The sequence below is a fragment of the Carica papaya genome, chromosome 3, assembly GCF_054855325.1.
Source record: "Carica papaya isolate Zhongbai chromosome 3, ASM5485532v1, whole genome shotgun sequence".
NCBI lineage: Eukaryota > Viridiplantae > Streptophyta > Magnoliopsida > Brassicales > Caricaceae > Carica > Carica papaya.
The window spans coordinates 401,360-419,260 of record NC_142311.1 but is presented as its reverse complement, the minus strand read 5'-3'; the positions used below and the strand labels follow the sequence as shown (position 1 = coordinate 419,260).

Here is a 17,901-nt window from a genome sequence, read left to right as displayed (position 1 = left end):
AATCAGGTGCATGCATTTTATCCCCGGAAGATCCTTCTTTAGTTGATGCTCAAGAAACGCATGCGTTCATTTTGTTTGCCGGCTTTTCTTTTTATATATACATATCTATGTGTGGGGGGGTGTGTGTGTATACACGCTCACGCACATAGATATACAAATATGTAATAATATATGTGTGTGTGTGTGTGTGTGTATGTTCCATTCTAGAAAATGGAGAAGAGCATGATATGATCTTTAATGGATCCTCTGTAAGTTGCGGTAGCAGGATCTTTCTCAATCCCACCTCTGATTTTCTTCGTTGGACTTTTTTTCCTCTCTTTCTCTCTCTATCTCTCTCTCTCTCTCTCTCTCTATATATATATATATATATATACATATAAATATAAAACAAATTCAATCATGTGGAGTCAAGACGAGTGTTGAATAAGTTTCTTGAAGTGATATTCATACACTAATTAAGGACAAACATCAAAATGAGACGATCTTGTTCATGACAATAACTTGGTTGTCAATTTTCACTTCATTGAAATAGAGAAGATAGAAAGCATAAACCCTGTTTTACCAGTCATTCAATCAACAAGTCCAAATCATAAGGGCTTGACAAAAGATTTAGAAAAAAAATAAAAAACAGTAATATTCCCTTTCCAAGTTTTATTGTACATTCCCAGAATAGGATAACGATATATATATATATATATTATATGTATCATTCAGTGGCTAAATAATGATGAGGCATGTAAAACACATGTAAAAAGGGAGGAGAGGAGAGGTCGGCAAAGCTACCAACCCACTGCGTTTAAGAAGACTCCAACGAAAGCCCAATTCTATTGCTAGTGAGTAAATAAGTTCATAAAATTGAGCTCTGTTCTATTCACCAATTTGACTTCAATTTCTTGATCAGTAACTCATGGAATTTGACTTGAGAACCAAATCATTAATTAGAGATACAGAAATGTGTACTCTAAATCCATAAATAAACATTAAAAGTAATGTGGTGAATCCATGCACCGTGTGTTTTGAACATATAAAACTGCTCCTCTATTATCCTTTGCTTCTTTCTGAACAATTATAAAATAAAACTACAATGTTTATTTCGCGTGAAAATAATACCTCCATCACAGATGCTCTGCTTTCAGAAACACCCATATCAATATCTTATCTTGACAGTCCCTGCCATCCGTCACAATGAATACTCGAACCCTTTACCCAGAAAATTGGGGTGACCATCTAAAGAATAGAATAAGATAAGGTGTACATGAAGGATTTATTTTTCCTCCTCGTCTTCTCCAAAAGCCAAATCGAATATCTGGCTGTATTCGTCTACAAAGTGAACGTCGATCCCTTCCTTTACGTTGGGTGCAAGTTCATCAAAATCCCTCCGGTTAGCCGAAGGGAATATGATGGTCTTCACTTCACTTCTTCTTGCTGCTATAGTTTTCTCTTTCACCTGTTTTTTTTTTTTTTTTTCAGCATGAATGAAAAATTAGGAGTTCAAAATTAATCAATTGAAAAATTAGAAGTTCAAGAAACTGAATATTCCTTCAACGAAATAATACCCTGACCATATGAGAAAAATATTGAAATAAAGCTTTCAACAAATAGTGTAATAAGGAAACAAATGGCAATTGATTGATGGCCAGAGGCCTTCGGGCAACAATCATTTTAGAGGTTAAAAAGAGATTGTTCAATTATGAAGATGGGAAGATGTTCTAGAGAATTGGAAAAGGTGTCATCAGAAATGCCCAGAACATCTTTGCCTCAGTGAATTCTAAATGCTATATACAGCCAAGAATATGCATCTATCGGTAACATAAGACCAGGCAAAATAGAAAGAAATTTTATGTTTGTTAACTTACCCCACCAATTGGAAGGATCCTCCCTGTCAGAGTCACTTCCCCAGTCATTGCTAGATCCTTCTTAACAGGCTTCTTCATGGCAAGAGATAGCATAGAGGTGATCATGGTGCAACCAGCACTTGGCCCATCCTTCGGTGTGGCCCCTGCAGGAACGTGGAGATGAAGCTTGGAATTTGTGAAGTATGGGTTCTCCGGTTCTTTCTCAAGCAGGATTGCTCTAGCAACCGTGTGAGCAATCTGGGCACTTTCTTTCATAACATCTCCAAGTTGGCCTGTGACATGAAGGGCTCCTTTGCCTTCTCCTTGCTCAACCTCTGTTGTCTCTATGTACAAGGTTGATCCACCCATGGAAGTCCAGGCAAGACCCATCACAACTCCAATTGGAGTCTGATCATAAATGCGCTCTGCATGGAAAACAGGTTTTCCAACAAAATCAGTAAGGTTTGATGAGTCGACCAACACCTTCTCAACTGTCTTAGTCGCTTCACTTTCTTCAACTTTCTCAGTTTCAGCTGCATCCTGCCAAAATGAATAGGTATGCACATATAAACACTCCTCTAACTAGCAAACCTTCAAATTTTCACTTAAGTATTATTACTAATCATATGACAAGACTCTTAGATGAGTAAGTACAAGATGGTCATGCATATTCCGTAACTCCAGAATTTAATTACTTTCAGAATATACCTTTGAACATGCAGATTGCTCAGAAGAATGATCCTCTGTCTGTACTGTGGTTGCTTCTATGGAAGATCCAGTAGGTTCCTTAACCTCTCCATCTACCACAGTTTCACTTGATACTCCTTGTCTCACCAATTTCAGAGCAATCTGCAAGCCATGGAAGAAAATTTTAAGTTTCAGGGATCAGGAGATTTTCTCCTGTTTCAAATGTTAGTATTGCAAAATAAGACCAGTCATTAACAGAAGAGAAATAGAGTTCCTTCAACCTGTCTCAACCACATCTTGAGTCTTGGCAATTCCAAGTTTTCCCTCATGAGTTTAAATACGCATAGCTGAACATACCTTACGATAGATCTTTTCTATGTGCTTCTGGAGATTCCTAACACCTGATTCTCTGCAATAATTTTCTATTAGGCCAAGAAGCGCTCCATCAGTCACCTCAACCTGAAATAATTCATACATGTACATAAAAGAAAGGTCAAATTCTTTCCTAACATAACCAATATTGAAGCCAACAAAAGCAACCATAGTCTAAAATTTTCTCTCTCCTTGGTCCCTCTATCTCTTTCTCTGATCTCTCACACACTCACATGTAAATCTATATATCTTTTCTCTCTAACTGCCTGTCTCTGTGTATACATTTATGCATTCAATATATGTACATATACATGCATCTGTCTTTCTCTCTACCATATACATGTATTTTACACAGTATACGCTCACCCTCCCACTGCCTGTCTCTATGTATTCATTTATGCATTTGTGTATATGTATACACACATGCATCTCTCCCTCCATGAATGGATTTATACTTACCTGTCTCTCTCTCCCCCCCTCTCTCTTATATGCATGTATCTTATACAGGATATACCCTCCCTCTCACTGCCCTGTCGCTGTATGCATTTATGAATCAGTATGCTATCTAGAAATACATGCATCTCTATCTTTCTTCTTGAATGGATGTATGCTGCACATGCATCATGAGATTACTCTTTAAGTTAAATAAGGTACTCATTACTAAGTAATAAAATGACAAAAACAAAATTTTGTATTTACCCCAAAAAGAACTATATAAAAGAATGTGAGTGAATAAGAGAGAGACCTGTTCAGGCTTGATGCCACATGCTTCCCGTGTTGCTTTCTCCAAATAATCTCTTGCAATGCGCATTTTCTCATCAGTTATATATCCAGCAATAGCAATTACCTCCATTCTGTCCAAGAGAGGGTTTGGTATCATGTCCACAACATTTGCTGTGCAGACAAATAAAACCTGTAATAAGTTTGCAATGGATGAGGTATCAAGTAAAACATTTCAACTTGATGAAAATTCTGGAGAAAACTAGACAGAGGCAAAACTGTAGAAAGAGATTAATTCCATAATTGGATCCATTAACCTGCATAAAGAACATTATATAAATTAAAAACAAGTCAAGAATCATAGAGTGGATGCTTGTATTGTTTGGTACAAGTTACTTTCCAATAATTAAATCAGAGGGATATTAGTTGATATCTTTTAAGCGGGTTAGGCAGGTTCTTGCAGAAAATTTTATCATCTCAGCTAGCTCATGCAATTTGAGGCTGTTATCTCATCTAGCATTCATTCTGAAAATATTCATCTGAAAAACTGACTAAAAGAAAAAACTTATAGTTAAATAGTTGCTTGTCCAAATTAAATGTCACTATCAATTTCGTTAAGACATAAGAGAAATATAGATACCATAATGCCTCCAATAACACTGCTAACCTTTGATAGGTCAATTGGAACATCAAGATAATGGTCTAGAAAATTAGCATTCTGCTCTGGATCTAGTAGCTCCAACAAAGCACTTGCTGGGTCACCAGCATGTCCCCTTCCCAACTGCCAAAGGACATAATTTGTCAAAAAGCATTACAAAGATAAACATTTTATAAAATATACCTTCTAACTGAATGCTATATTGTAAAGAAATGAAAAATTAATCTCCACAGGATCGATTCATTATTCTGGGGGGAGGAGGGAGGAGGGAGGGGGGTGGAAGTGTGGGGAGAAGCACTGCATTTGGATTTTGAATATTGACTCTTTGACAACCAAACTATACCTTGTCAATCTCATCAATCAGAACAAGAGGATTGGCTGTTCCTACATTTTTCAGGCATTGGACCATTTTTCCTGGCATAGCACCAATGTATGTTCGACGATGCCCCTAGATACGACACAGGAGATAATTAGAAGGATTTAAAACTTGATAAATATTATCATCTAAATGCAAAACAGCTTTAAAAACCTTAATCTCAGCAACATCAGATAGTCCGCCAACAGAAAACCGGAAGAATTTACGGTTCAGAGCACGGGCAATGGAACGGCCAATGCTTGTTTTGCCTACTCCAGGGGGGCCCGAGAGACAAATGATTTTCCCTGGAATTTGATGTATTGATAACGTATAAGCAATTGTGCTTTGATCTTCTTAGAAATGAATAAATAAAAGAAGCACCAAAAAGGGGGTACAAGTTCTAGTACTACATACAAAGATGATTTCCTTTTCTTTCTCCCCACTCTCTCGTGTATTATTGTATATGGACGAAAGGGGCTTGTTAAATGCTTGAATAAAAACCCACAATGAAAAGAATAGTGCTAAACTAAAGAACATGAAGTGTCAAAGGTATTTGGACTTTTAGATATGTGCACAATGGTATAGAAGCTTTACCAACCTTGTGAAGTCCCTCGGAGTCTTCCGACAGCTATAAATTCCAATATTCTTTCCTTGACATCGTTTAACCCATAATGATCTTCATCAAGAATTTTTTGTGCCCCAATGACATCAAAATTCTCATCACTGCATTTGGAATTGAGGAAACAAACTGTAAATAAGCAAGCCTGTGCTGACACTACTATGAAATTGGAATCCAAAATAAAGTACAGTACCCATTATTTAATTACTTAAAAAATTACAAGGATAATCGCTTGTCCATATATTCTTACCAACCTAAGTAAAGCTTTTCTAGAAAAATAAAGAACAGAGAAGGTTCTTATAATTATATTTGATGAAAGTAGTTCCTCTTTACAAACTGCATGAACTGTCAACTTCCCTCAGAAGAAATACAAGCATAACTGCACAAGAAAGCCGACAAATCTAAAAGATATACAATTTCTTTTAAAGAATAAAGTGACAATGATCCAAGATATTTTCTTTCAGAACTAAGAGATCAGGATCCAACTGATAAGAAACAAACCTGTAATTTCCCCAAGGAAGAGCCGTCAACCAATCTAGATAGTTACGAGTTACATTAAATTCACTGGAACTGGCCTCTAACAGCTGCAGTTTTGTAAGCTCTTCTTCTATAACTTGCAAAACGTGGGCTGGAATTTTTTCTTTGTTTGGTTCAATCCTTTCTCTAAATTTTGCTGCAGCAAAAGAGCAGCAATTAGCACAATCAAAATAACATGAGCATGAAATCAAAATCCAGATTAGTTATAATATCACATAGCATCCATCTATAGCAACACATGTGAGTTTAAATTTTCAATCATGTTAGGCCTTAGCATGGCTTGATTATTAAGACAGGCATTTTCCCACAAAGCTACTTAGCAAAATCTTTGAATTTGTTGCTTTCTGACTGGTCACTGCATGCAGGAAGAAGACTGAAATACAAACACTAAGTGATCAGGCAGCCCATCCATAACCTAAAACCATATAATTTACACCCATTATTACAAAAAGGAAATACCTAATGAGTCGAACCAATCAGATTAACCTTATGACTTTTAGTCTACCTTGAAAACTCTTATTGTGTTTGGCTTACACCAATTCTATTCTCATTCATTCAATTCCTAGGTCCTAGTTATTTGATAGGTAGAAGGTAGTCACAATTTATACACTTGATGCACAATTAAATTGATTTCCTTTTTATCTCTAATTTCATAACCATGGATGTTGTATTCCTTCGTGTTAAAGAATGAACCATTAAAATGCCTAATTGAATTGGACATGGAATCAACTAAAAATTAGACTATTGATTTCATTCAAATTTCTCTCGTGTTTCAATTATATTCATTCCTATTATATGGAATTACAATTTTAAAAGTAAGAATACACCACCTATTTTTTTATGAACTTGGATCTTTAATTTTAATTATTTAAAAGAAAAAAGAAAAAGAACTAACCAGAAAGTGCCGTTTTGTCATCTGTCTCCAAACCAAGTTCCTGCAGCACAACAAATCAGATTTATTCTGTTTGGACATAAAGTTGAAATAAATAACACTGAAAAAGATAACCGGAATAAGGGAGTAACTTAGGGCATATTGACAACAGTCCACTAGGATGCTTCCATGATACTTGTTGTTATTAACTTCAATAACCATGGACAAATAAAAATTGGAGGCTTTTTGTCTAGTACCTTCTTTATTGCCTTAAGCTGCTCATTCAACAAGTAACGCCGCTGCTCACCACTAATCTTCTCTTCAATAGCTTTTGCGATTGATTCCTACATGTGATCCACGATTCCGTAAAAAACATATATCAAACAATGATGAAGAAGACTAGAATACAAGCACAGATGAAGTACCTGAATCTTGCTGATCTCCATTTCTTTTTTCACCAACTCCAGGGTAAGTTGTAACCGTTTATGCACCTGCGTTAACACAACATACAAAATTCTTCAGGTCACAAATATATTGAGATACAAGTAAGTTTGAAGGTTTAGATATTTCAGTAGATGACATAAAAAATCTCTTCATCATTGGAAGTATCTCAAACATCCGTCTGAGCACAAAATCATTCATCACCAAGTAGAGAAATTAAAACTACTTACATCCAACTCTTCAAGAACTTGCTGAGCTTGGTGTTTGTTTGCGCCAGATATTGCAGCACCAAAATCTGCTAACCTTGGAAAATTGAAATCACCTATATGCTGCAGTTATAAGGAAAGATATAAATTATCATAACAAACCGTGATGCTTTCCACTAATCTAATCTTAACTATCAGAAAGGAAAAATCTTTTTGAAGTACTCTTTTTCAGTCACAAATTGTTGGCCTAGAAAGAGAACAAACCTGAGTATATGTTTGAACGTGATCTCTCCAAAGGGAGCTTGTCTTCAAAACATCTCTTAGGGTTGATATAACTTCAAATGATGTAGCCTTTATAACATCATCATCCTTGTTATATGGATTATCCTGTACCACGAAGAACAAACCAATTGAAGGACAAGGTTAGCAAAATATTTATGGCATGGTGTTGGAATTATTAATTCTCCATAAAATGTCAAGATGGAAAAAATAATAATAATTGACAATAGATTAACCATATACCTTGAGATGATCAACTTTGACAGTTAGAGGGTCCTCGCTTACCTGTACAGAAGCAAAAATTATGTCAGAAGAAATTTTTACTGCAAAAAGAATGCCATAGCAGCCAAGAACACTATGCAAGCACTGACTAGTAGAGTTTCCACAAAAACTTGAAAAAAAAAAACAACAATGGTTTAGTTTCTTTTCCAACTTACCATCTCTGTGATCCGAAGTCGCCTATGGCCAATAAGAATAACCTGGTCACCTTGGATAGTTGAAATCTGGAATTTCATGTTACAAATAAACATAGGATTAACTACCAAAAGCAGTTGTCATCATCATGAAATGACAAATAAACAAGGGACAATTGCTATATACATTTTTCATTATCGCCATTTCTCTACATAAGCAGCTTTTTACTTTTACTTTTTCTATTCAAACTCATGTAGAATTCTAAGGTTATTAAACTATAGTTTAAAAAGAATTGCAGAGCAACATATATATATACCTGCGCAAGTGTGCCAACTTCATAGAGACGATTGAATAACTCTTTTCCTTTAAGTTCAAGCACATTTTTTTCTGTTTCAGAACCTGCACCTGTACTGGGATCAGTCCCTGGCTCATCTTTAACAAGGAAAGCACCAGCATATGGAGCTTGGCGTCTTCGGCTTTCTTGTAAAGCTGCTAATAGTTTAGGATCCTGCAGAAGAAAATACACCTGTAAGAAGACTGGCCTTTGACACAAGAATTCAGCTAATCATGGCTATAACTTTGAACTAATAGAAATTATAGCATAGGTAGATTGTCCAAAGTCCTTGCAAGATGCCACCAGTTCAAATTTCAACAGCTGACTAACTTTTTGTTCATGTGGGGATTAAATAAAGCCTTAAACAACGGGATCTACATTGGCTGAACCACAACATAGATAATCATAATGTTTGAACTGCCTGGGATGGCAAATGTCCATTTTTACATTTTTATTGTTAGCAGTTGCACTATATTAACATGCCTATTGATTTGAGCTAAGGTACTTCTACATTGAAATGGTGCAACCATAAAGTATTGATTTATAAGAAAGTTCAATAAGATAACATATAGCAGAAGTAAAATCCATCCTCCTGCAAGAATTTTATGTTTAATATATAGGAGCGAAACCTCCATACCTTTACATAGATTGGCATGTAGAAACCAGGAAAAAGTGGTCTATGTGGCAATGGTAGCGCCAAAACCTGCCAAGAATTAAGTGAAAAATCATGGTGTAAAAATAGAAAGAATGGTAATAAGACAACCTAAAATGCAATATGTTAACTGGGTAGGTCTCTAATACGCAAGTCAATCTTACAAGACGGACGCAAAATTATCTCAACATCAAAACCAAGGGTTGTACTCAGTATAAATTAATAGAAGGTCAAATCCATGAATTGGTTAAGCACTTCTGTTACTTTCAAGAATAGCAGAAGACTGTTTCTAAATTCTCCCAAGAAACATTTATATATTAGTTGCATAAGAGCTTAGGGACCATTTGGATTTGCTTCAACTTCTGTTGAGAGTAAAAAGCTGAAGCTAAAATTTCAACAAGATACCACTTATTGTTGCATTTAGTAAAAATTCTTTTCAGGTATTGTGAAATGCAAATTAAAAAGCAAATATTTAGGTAAATTTACTAACTTCAGTTTATAAGCAATGTTCATCAATTACTCCTCTAGACATATTCAATATCCCAAGTTTTCTTTCTACTAGCAACGATAAATTCATCATACCACCAAAAAGAACCAGAATCCAATTCCATCCAACACTCCCCAACTCTGAGAATCTAACACATATCCTTTTTTTAGCTCAACTTCTGCACCAACATTAAAAGAACAAAAAACAAAAGAATTTTGTAAAATGAACCAACCGTAAGGTAATCCTCGGGCCTAGGGTTGGTGGGCACGATAGCAGACGATGATTTCGACTCGGCCCCCTCGGATTCGGACTCCGCAGTTTTCACCTCAACCTCCACCACGGACTCAGGCCCACCACCATCGCTAGAATCGGTGCAGAAGAAGGCTCGGCGGCCCAAGACACCGACTTCGCGATTCCACCCGAAGAATTCACTCAGCGCCTTGAGAACCGGACTCGTGGCCTGCCGGGGCCCGACTCGAGGAACTGGCGAGAGACACCGAGTCCTGTAGGAGGCAGCAGAGGAAGAGAGTATCTTCAGCATAGGGAGGGAGTTTTTTGAACAACAACAGAGGGATCTCGAGGGGCAAAAGGGGTAATTTACGGTTCTGGAGAGCCCTAACTTTGGAGAAAGGGAAGCGCCATTGAAGAAGTTTGGTGAAGAGGTTTTGTGGAGTTGGGGGGTAAAGCCCTGCATAAACCCTTTTGGTTGTTTTTGATGATCAGGAAAAGGAAAAAAAAATTAAACTGTGTTTGCCGGGTTTTAGGCTGAATTGACCATATTGTCCTTCCGTTTTTGCAATATTTACGAATGCCCCATCATGTAAATAGCTCTTTCGTGTAGGCCCAGATCTGGAAATTTCTTCGAACTGTGTTGTACTCGTTCCGAAATGAAGAAGAAAAAGAAGAAGATGTTCTTGAGTTTCTGGTACAAAATTTGTAAAAGTAAATAAATAAAAGATGCGTTATCCAAAATAGAAAGGAACAAAAAAGAGGTTGCTTTGTTCTTACTCCACACCCATGAAGAGAAAGAGAAAATGCCAATGGCAATACTTTGGTCTGTAATAAAATACTTAAAACTATAATTTTGATTGTTACTTGTCCTGCTAATAGTAGGTTTCATGGTCTAAATCTTGTTTTTTTATCAGTCAACTCAAACTATTGTCCTGTTAATAGTAACAAAACATTTGAAGACCCATTTGGGTTGTGTTAAAGCTTATATGTTGTGATTGATGGGTTGTGCAAAGTTGAAAACTTTAATGGAGATTTCATGGAAGACACGAAAGGGTGGTGGACTTTTGGTAAATTGCTTGCTAGTAAACATACTTGGTATAGCGGATTAGTGATGGAAAGAATGCGGGAGAAGAGTATTGAAGTTCAACACTCCGTGCGTGTCTCTTGCCGATAAGGTGTTTGATGAAATGTCGCTGAAGGGTATTAAAGTTCAACTCGGCTATTGTCAAAACTATGTATGTAAAAATCGCTTATCATGGTAAAGAAAATATTTTTAATTAAGGTGAGAATAATATAATATTATATTATACTTAAGAAAATAAAATTTAACTTAGCTCCTAAGAAAGATTAAGAATATAAAATATTAAATTAGACGGGGTCGGTGTGATTTAAGAAAGTCTGGTTGAAGAGTAAAGCGGCGTCGTTTTGGAAAGCAGAAATTCGAACTTGAAACGGTGATGTAACTGTTGGTCAACCGCGCGTGTAAATTAATCATTACACAGCTTAACCCTGATAAAGGCGTTCAAAAATGGAATCTGTCACTGCACTTCACATGGTTTTGTTTAGATCTTTTCCTCTTCGCTACGCTTTCAAATTCCATTGATTTTCCCCATCTCCCTTCGGTACCTTTTAGCACTTCTGTTTAGTTTACCCAAAATTTAATTAGGGTTCGGGTTAGTTTTTGGTCCTTCTCGCCGGACACCATGGTCATCGAGAAGAGAAGGCTCTGGCTATTTCTCTTCATCGGCGGTATCGTCGTCCTCAGTTTCACAGGTAAAAATTCATTCACACCCATTTATGCACACACACACACGAACACATACGAACACATATTTGTTCCTTGTGCATGTCCATACACGCACTATTTCTATATGACGACATTTTACTGTGTTTTGCTGTTTTAATTGCTGACGCGATTATGAAATTCTCACCTGAAAGGAGAGGTTTCTTTTGGCTGTCAATTTCATGGTGTTTCAATTAGATATTGTGAAAGGTTACTCATGCTGTGCATTTTATAGAAATGCATATTTCTCTGATCAGTGTCATAATTATTGATGGCAAGGTATGTTGCCAAGCCTGAAAAGAAAAAAAAAAGTAATTGAATTGGTTTTAAGCATTAAATAATGTGCCCCATTTTCCAAGTAATACCACGAACCCAGTTGATACTTTTCTTAACTTAACCAAGAATGTCTGAATCTGTATCAACGGTCGATCTTCCTTGTAGGTAATGTTTGTTTGGAAATAATCTGAATATACAGAGGGTATAGTTTGATTTAGCATAGTTTTGTCCATGGGCTACTCGATGCATGCTTATGTTTCTTCCTCTAGCTTCAAACTTTTATATTCATCTTATTTGGTGCATCATGTTTTGTGATTATGTGCAAATATGATTGTTGCATGATTCTTTTTATCCTCGTAGTCTCTAATTGCTCAAGTGCATTTTCTGACGTTGTTTGCTTAAGGGTAGAATTCTCAAGTACGGATTTCTTTTTTGTCACAGCTGAAAAATGCAGGCAACTTGTTGGGGAACAGGCTTCATCTCAGAGTGGGCAGTTTACATTCTTAAACTGTTTTGACATGAGCACTGGAACTCTAGCATGCACAGTGAAAGAGGGTGTTAAACTTTATTTCTACAACATTAGATCTGCTCATGTTGAGAGAATAAGGAATCTTGCAGTTGAGAAGGCATTAACGGATGCATTATCACAAGGCATGTCTGCTAAAGATGCTGCTAAAGAAGCTCAGATAGCAGGAACAAAAGCAGCTAAGAGGGCAACACGTCAAGCCAAGCGCATTATAGGTCCACTAATTTCTTCTGGATGGGACTTTTTTGAAGCTATATACTTTGGAGGTACCATGACGGAAGGTTGTCTTAGGGGTACGGGAACCCTTCTTGGGACCTATGCTGTTGGACTCCTTGGAGAGCAAAGGTTTGGGAGGTTTGGTTATCTTGTGGGAAGTCATTTGGGCAGTTGGGTTGGTGGTAGAATAGGACTAATGATTTACGACATTGTTAACGGAGTCCATTACTTGCTTCAGTTTGTTCAATCAGTCGAAAAAGTGGTTCAGGAAACTCCATCATATGAAGTTTCTGAGGACTCCTATGCGTATGAAGCTCGTACGAATGAACTTTGAAGCACCGCTCCCAAAGTTCAAATGCTTGACTCTCCTCTCATAGGCATCCCCAAGGTGCGTGAATTTGAACTGGGGGAATATTATTGGCTTGTCCTATCATTATTCTTCGATATATTAAATTAAGGTTTATTCAATACAGATACAGTATAGCTACATTATAATGATCTATCTTCTGTATATAGTTGTTGATGAAATTAGTTAGCAGAAGGATACCCCTATACTTCTTGACTTAGCCTGATTTGTTTATACCTCCTTTTTGTTTAATCCTAGTAACCTATCCTGTACTCATAATACTATATTCTTGTCGTTCTGTTTGAAAAACTATGCTACTCAGACTCTGGTGCAAGTGTCATTATGGGAATGGATCCAAGTGTTTGACTTTATTTTTTTTATTGTGAAAGGTGCCAGAACTCAGTCAATAAGAGTACACTAGTTGAACACTGGCACTTGGATTCAATTGATATAAAAATAATAAGATTAATATAAGCTCTTTGGAAACCGTAATGATAATATATGCATAACAGTATATAGTAGTTTCATTTTGTATTGTTTTGCAATTTCTAAACAGTTTTCTTCACCACTTCATGTTATCATATATTATAACTTCTAGTTCTAAATCACCAAGTTTCGTCATGCACATTAAGTGACATGATGCAGATTCCATACCCACACTATATCATGTCATGCTGGCATTGGAATGGCACTTAAGTTGAAAAGCCCAAATAACACAGGTGAAAAAAGGAACCAAAATAAGGATTGAAGAGATACAAGGTAAAAGTTTCAGGCACTGGTCTGATCATTCTGAAAGAGTGTCATGCGTTTATTTTGTATGCGTACATGCATACGTGTGTGCACTTTCATCTTATGATTGGGGATTGATGTGGATTAAGCCCAAGGGAGAAGGGCTTAAAGGAGGAGTTATACGTTGTTATTTGTTCTGCTTTAAGTGGTCTCATGGACTTAATAGGCACTTATTCTAAGACTTTGAGTAGCAGGGGCTAACAATTGGGCCTTGCCCGAATGAAGAGCTTTTAGTGACTCTTTTAGTGCTGTGAAAATCTATACATTAACTAGTGTGCTACCATGAGGTTTATTCAAAATAAGTGTATTACATGAGGATGTTACTATTCTCATTATAGATTTGGAAGCTGTTAGCCTATTACTTGAATGTGAAGAGCAGAAAATCCAGGCAACGAAATCTGTACCAGGAAACAATGTTATTGATGTGTTGAAGAAGCATGTTTAACCATTGGAGAAATTCTAGTTCTTTAGACTGTCGCAACAGAGAATTTGAGACCCTTGCATTGTAAGACATTAGACATAAAACTGCCGACCGCCAGGCATCTGGTTTGTGGAGAACAACCATAGGAAAAGAGTATACGATCTCACAGCCGAAAAGTGTACAGGAAGAATAAAAGAATATGCAAGCAAACAGGAATAGGATATTGGAGAATACAGTTGCATTCCAACTAAACACTAGATAAACAGTATGACACAACACTAGGACCTTACAACTTACACACTGTTTCGTTTGGTGCATGGAAGAAAGGACAATTCTGTTATGTTTTTAAAGAATATATACACCAATTACTAATTTTCCAAGTTAATACAAGGATGTCGTGACAATGCTATATCTATTATATATCTTTGGGATGTTACGAACGTGCCTGGATTTGGAGAATTTCATCAGATTCCAGGGGTTTGGATGAGTGTCAGATCTTTGGGACATGTCTGAAGCTGTGTATTCGTCTAGGTCTCAGGGAAGTACTTCGTCTTTGAACTGCATCGCCCTCATGGGCATAAAGGCATGATTTTGGAAGAGAATTCTTTAGTTTGTTCAATACTAGGACTTTATTCGGTATAGGTTTTGTAGCAAGTTTTTTCGAGGAAAAAATCTCATAGTAAGTTACAGTAGAAAAACTTGTCCGATATCATAGGTTGAATAGCCAAACATGGGAGTGGAACCATGGTAGTGGAACTTAGCCCCTGCACTTGCAACAACACCAATATGGTACTGGACTGCAAATATACCATATCTATGGACATGATTCAGTTGACAAAAGCTCATATCTATATAAGAAATTTGTTCTACTGTGGGATTACTACTTTTCCCTCAAAATAACTGCATTGCCCCTGTATATTCAGTGCGGCACTACTATTTTTCCCACGAGTAATACAGTTAGGTTGTCTTTGGTTTAATGTCTCCTTCAATTTCTCATCAAATTTGATGAGGAATTGAAGGAGACATTAAAGTAGAAGGGAAAACAAAATAGCTTTTTAACACAAAAGAAATAGACTGAAACCGGAAGAAGCTTGTACTGTTGCAAACCCAATCCCATTCTTAGTGGAAAAAACAGTATGTCCAGAAAAATAAAAGAAAAAGAGAAGGCCAAATTTTGAATGTTGGTACAATCCAAAAATGTGGATTAGCAAAGAAGAGTAGAAATTAAATTGAGAGAAGCCATCACCCATCAAAGATCTGATTTCAATTGAAATCAAGAAAGCAACAGGGCAACAGCCTCCCTATTTGGATGGACACCAACCCTTTGCGTATACTACCAAATTCACAGCCTTGACTTGTATTGAACCACTTAATTCTTGTTTCTTACAAAATTCACAGCCTGCTCTAAAGTTACACTTGGTTTTGTGAACTTTATCTCAAATCATCCCGATAATTGTTTAAAATAATACATGATTTTATAAGAAATTCATATAATTCACAACCTCTTGTATAAAGAGGAAAATACAATCAAATATCTTACAAAAACAAAATTAAAGTGATCATTCCAAAATTAGTCAATAACTTGTGAAGGACAGTTGAGGGACAGAATGAGAGGAGAAGAGTCTCAATCTCACAAGCATCAGACTCTGTGCACTTCAATTTGTGGTGGTCCCTTTTCGGCCATTGGTGTCGTGTGGCTTCCACAGATTTGAAGTATATATGCCCTACAACTCTTTTTTGACTTCACTCTTAACCAGCCATTCTCAACATGCACTTGCCTCCTCTCTTGTTAGTCTTATGTTTTGCTTCAGCATTTTCTCATCACAATAAAGAAACAAATTAAGTAAAGAAGATGAACCCAACAGAACCCTAGTGTTTGGTTCCATTTTTACCCCCTTATATGTGTCTATATATATATATATATGTACGTATAGATGTATATAGTGATGTATAATTTCATGTTCCAATTTTTTTTGGGGTTAGACAGTAAAATTATCATCTTGAATACACATATAAATAATGCAGTACTTGTGAAAAGAACAATCTTAAGTTGAGTGAAAGAATTGATTACGCTTCCTCTATTAAGAAAATCACATTATTTTGATTTCAACACCATCATTTTCAAGTTATACCCAAGACGACGTACATATATATATACACATATGTGTGCATGTTCATATATGTGTATGTATATATATATATATATACACAAAAAATTTGTTTCTATTTAAATGAAAGTGAATTCAAGAAAATCGATTGCCCACACGTTAAAAAGATACTCCAAATCTCGACGTCGAGTAGTCGCATTAGGCCAACCTTTTCTGTTTCTTGAAGAAATTGAAGTGGCCAATTGGGTTTGTTCATTATCACTCAATGCTCTTGCTTTACAAATAATATTAAGTTTCGTAATTAACCGCACATAACACACACACACACACACACATATATATATATATATATGTAATTTGAATACATTTTAGAACAAACTTGGAAAGAAAATGGGTCGGATATTATCTTCTCCATGTGTCACTAGTTATAAGAAGGAATCTACGAGGTGCATGCTTTGAGAATGGAGGTCAAAACTAGGAACAGAAAACCCTAAAAAAAAGTACAAGAAGCATCTAATTGATGAGCAGCCCACTACTTTAAAGACATCAAATTGACGATACCCTCATTAATTTCTCACCATTGAAATTGAAGGAAAAAAGAAAAGTTAAAGATATATGGAGATACATACACGTATATAATATTATATATATATATATATGTGTGTGTGTGTGTGTATATAAATATTATAAAACAAAAACAGAGAAAACCACTACTTGATCTGTTGGTCAAGACTAAAAGTAGAATATTTCGAGATATAAAAATTTGCCTTTTAAACCATATGATAAGAAAAATGTCAACATATATACTAAATGACCATCCAACTTGTGGAAGGCCACCTTGTATATATTTATATATTATCTTAAGGTCCCACAAATTTTGGTATAAATTTCTTGCATTCCAATCATTTTTTTAAAAAAAAAAAAATTGTACAACTATTGAGAGGTATGCATTACATACAAAATTTGTATAAGTATATAATTTTTTAAAATTATTACGTAAATTACAACTCTATTTAAACGAATATAAATTTTACATAAACTAATACTACTAATTTCACGAAAAACATACTTTATATTTTCACTTTCCTAAACTTTTATATGTATCTTCAATGATAATTGAAGTAGTTCGATGGTACTTCTCTTCCTCCCATTGAGTGGTAGTTGTTAATTTCCGGTTATGTATAAGTAATATATGTATATATATATGTATATGCATATATGTTATTGTATGTACATATTAGGAAAATGGGTCATTTTCAAAATTCAAATCAATGGGTTATATGCATACCCACTTACAAAAAATTGAAACACAAGATAATTATTCGAAAAATATTTCAATTATATAGTATTAAAGTGAAATTTTCTGAATTTTTAAATAATTATAATCTCTTATGCACTCCATTTTTTGTATTATTATCGTTTGGTTTGTATAATTAAAAAAAAAATTGTATGGTGCATTTTTGATTTTGGATTTGGAGAACATAATTGGAAATTTAGAATGGTTTGTAAAATATAATATTGGGTTATTTTCAAAGTTAGCCAAAAGACAAATGGACCAATCAATCGCCAATCATGTCCAATACGTTTCAACTTGATCGATACTTAATTTGTATGGACCTATATAATTACTTTGCACAACACAAGTGGAGCTTCGTATATTATTAAAAATTATGTATTTAGGCAAATTACATAAATCCCACACGAGGGTTGATGTAATATACAAAACCCACACTATATA

The 17,901-nt window shown here is 35.6% G+C and overlaps 2 protein-coding genes across 3 annotated transcripts; one reads left to right on the top strand and one right to left on the bottom strand.

Moving 5' to 3' along the window:
- Positions 1-957: 957 nt before the first annotated feature.
- LON1 (lon protease 1) lies at positions 958-10,463 on the bottom strand. 2 transcript variants are annotated; one of them, XM_022043082.2, is made up of 20 exons: positions 9,700-10,463; positions 8,966-9,031; positions 8,311-8,502; positions 8,018-8,083; positions 7,824-7,865; positions 7,566-7,688; positions 7,326-7,424; positions 7,080-7,145; positions 6,912-6,998; positions 6,679-6,718; positions 5,748-5,919; positions 5,226-5,350; positions 4,802-4,932; positions 4,616-4,720; positions 4,282-4,395; positions 3,640-3,807; positions 2,880-2,981; positions 2,544-2,684; positions 1,857-2,375; positions 958-1,447 (listed from the first exon to the last, which is right to left on the bottom strand). In XM_022043082.2, exons 1-20 carry the CDS (start codon positions 10,159-10,161, stop codon positions 1,265-1,267), a joined length of 3,003 nt encoding a protein of 1,000 aa, XP_021898774.2. In that variant the 5' UTR covers positions 10,162-10,463; the 3' UTR covers positions 958-1,264. The 2 variants fall into 2 exon arrangements, with proteins under 2 accessions (XP_021898774.2, XP_021898775.1); XM_022043083.2 differs by lacking the exon at positions 958-1,447 and having other exon boundaries at positions 2,076-2,260; positions 9,700-10,384.
- A 714-nt stretch (positions 10,464-11,177) lies between these two features.
- LOC110815329 (uncharacterized) lies at positions 11,178-13,216 on the top strand. The gene is made up of 2 exons (XM_022043084.2): positions 11,178-11,471; positions 12,199-13,216. Exons 1-2 carry the CDS (start codon positions 11,402-11,404, stop codon positions 12,831-12,833), a joined length of 705 nt encoding a protein of 234 aa, XP_021898776.1. The 5' UTR covers positions 11,178-11,401; the 3' UTR covers positions 12,834-13,216.
- Positions 13,217-17,901: the final 4,685 nt, after the last annotated feature.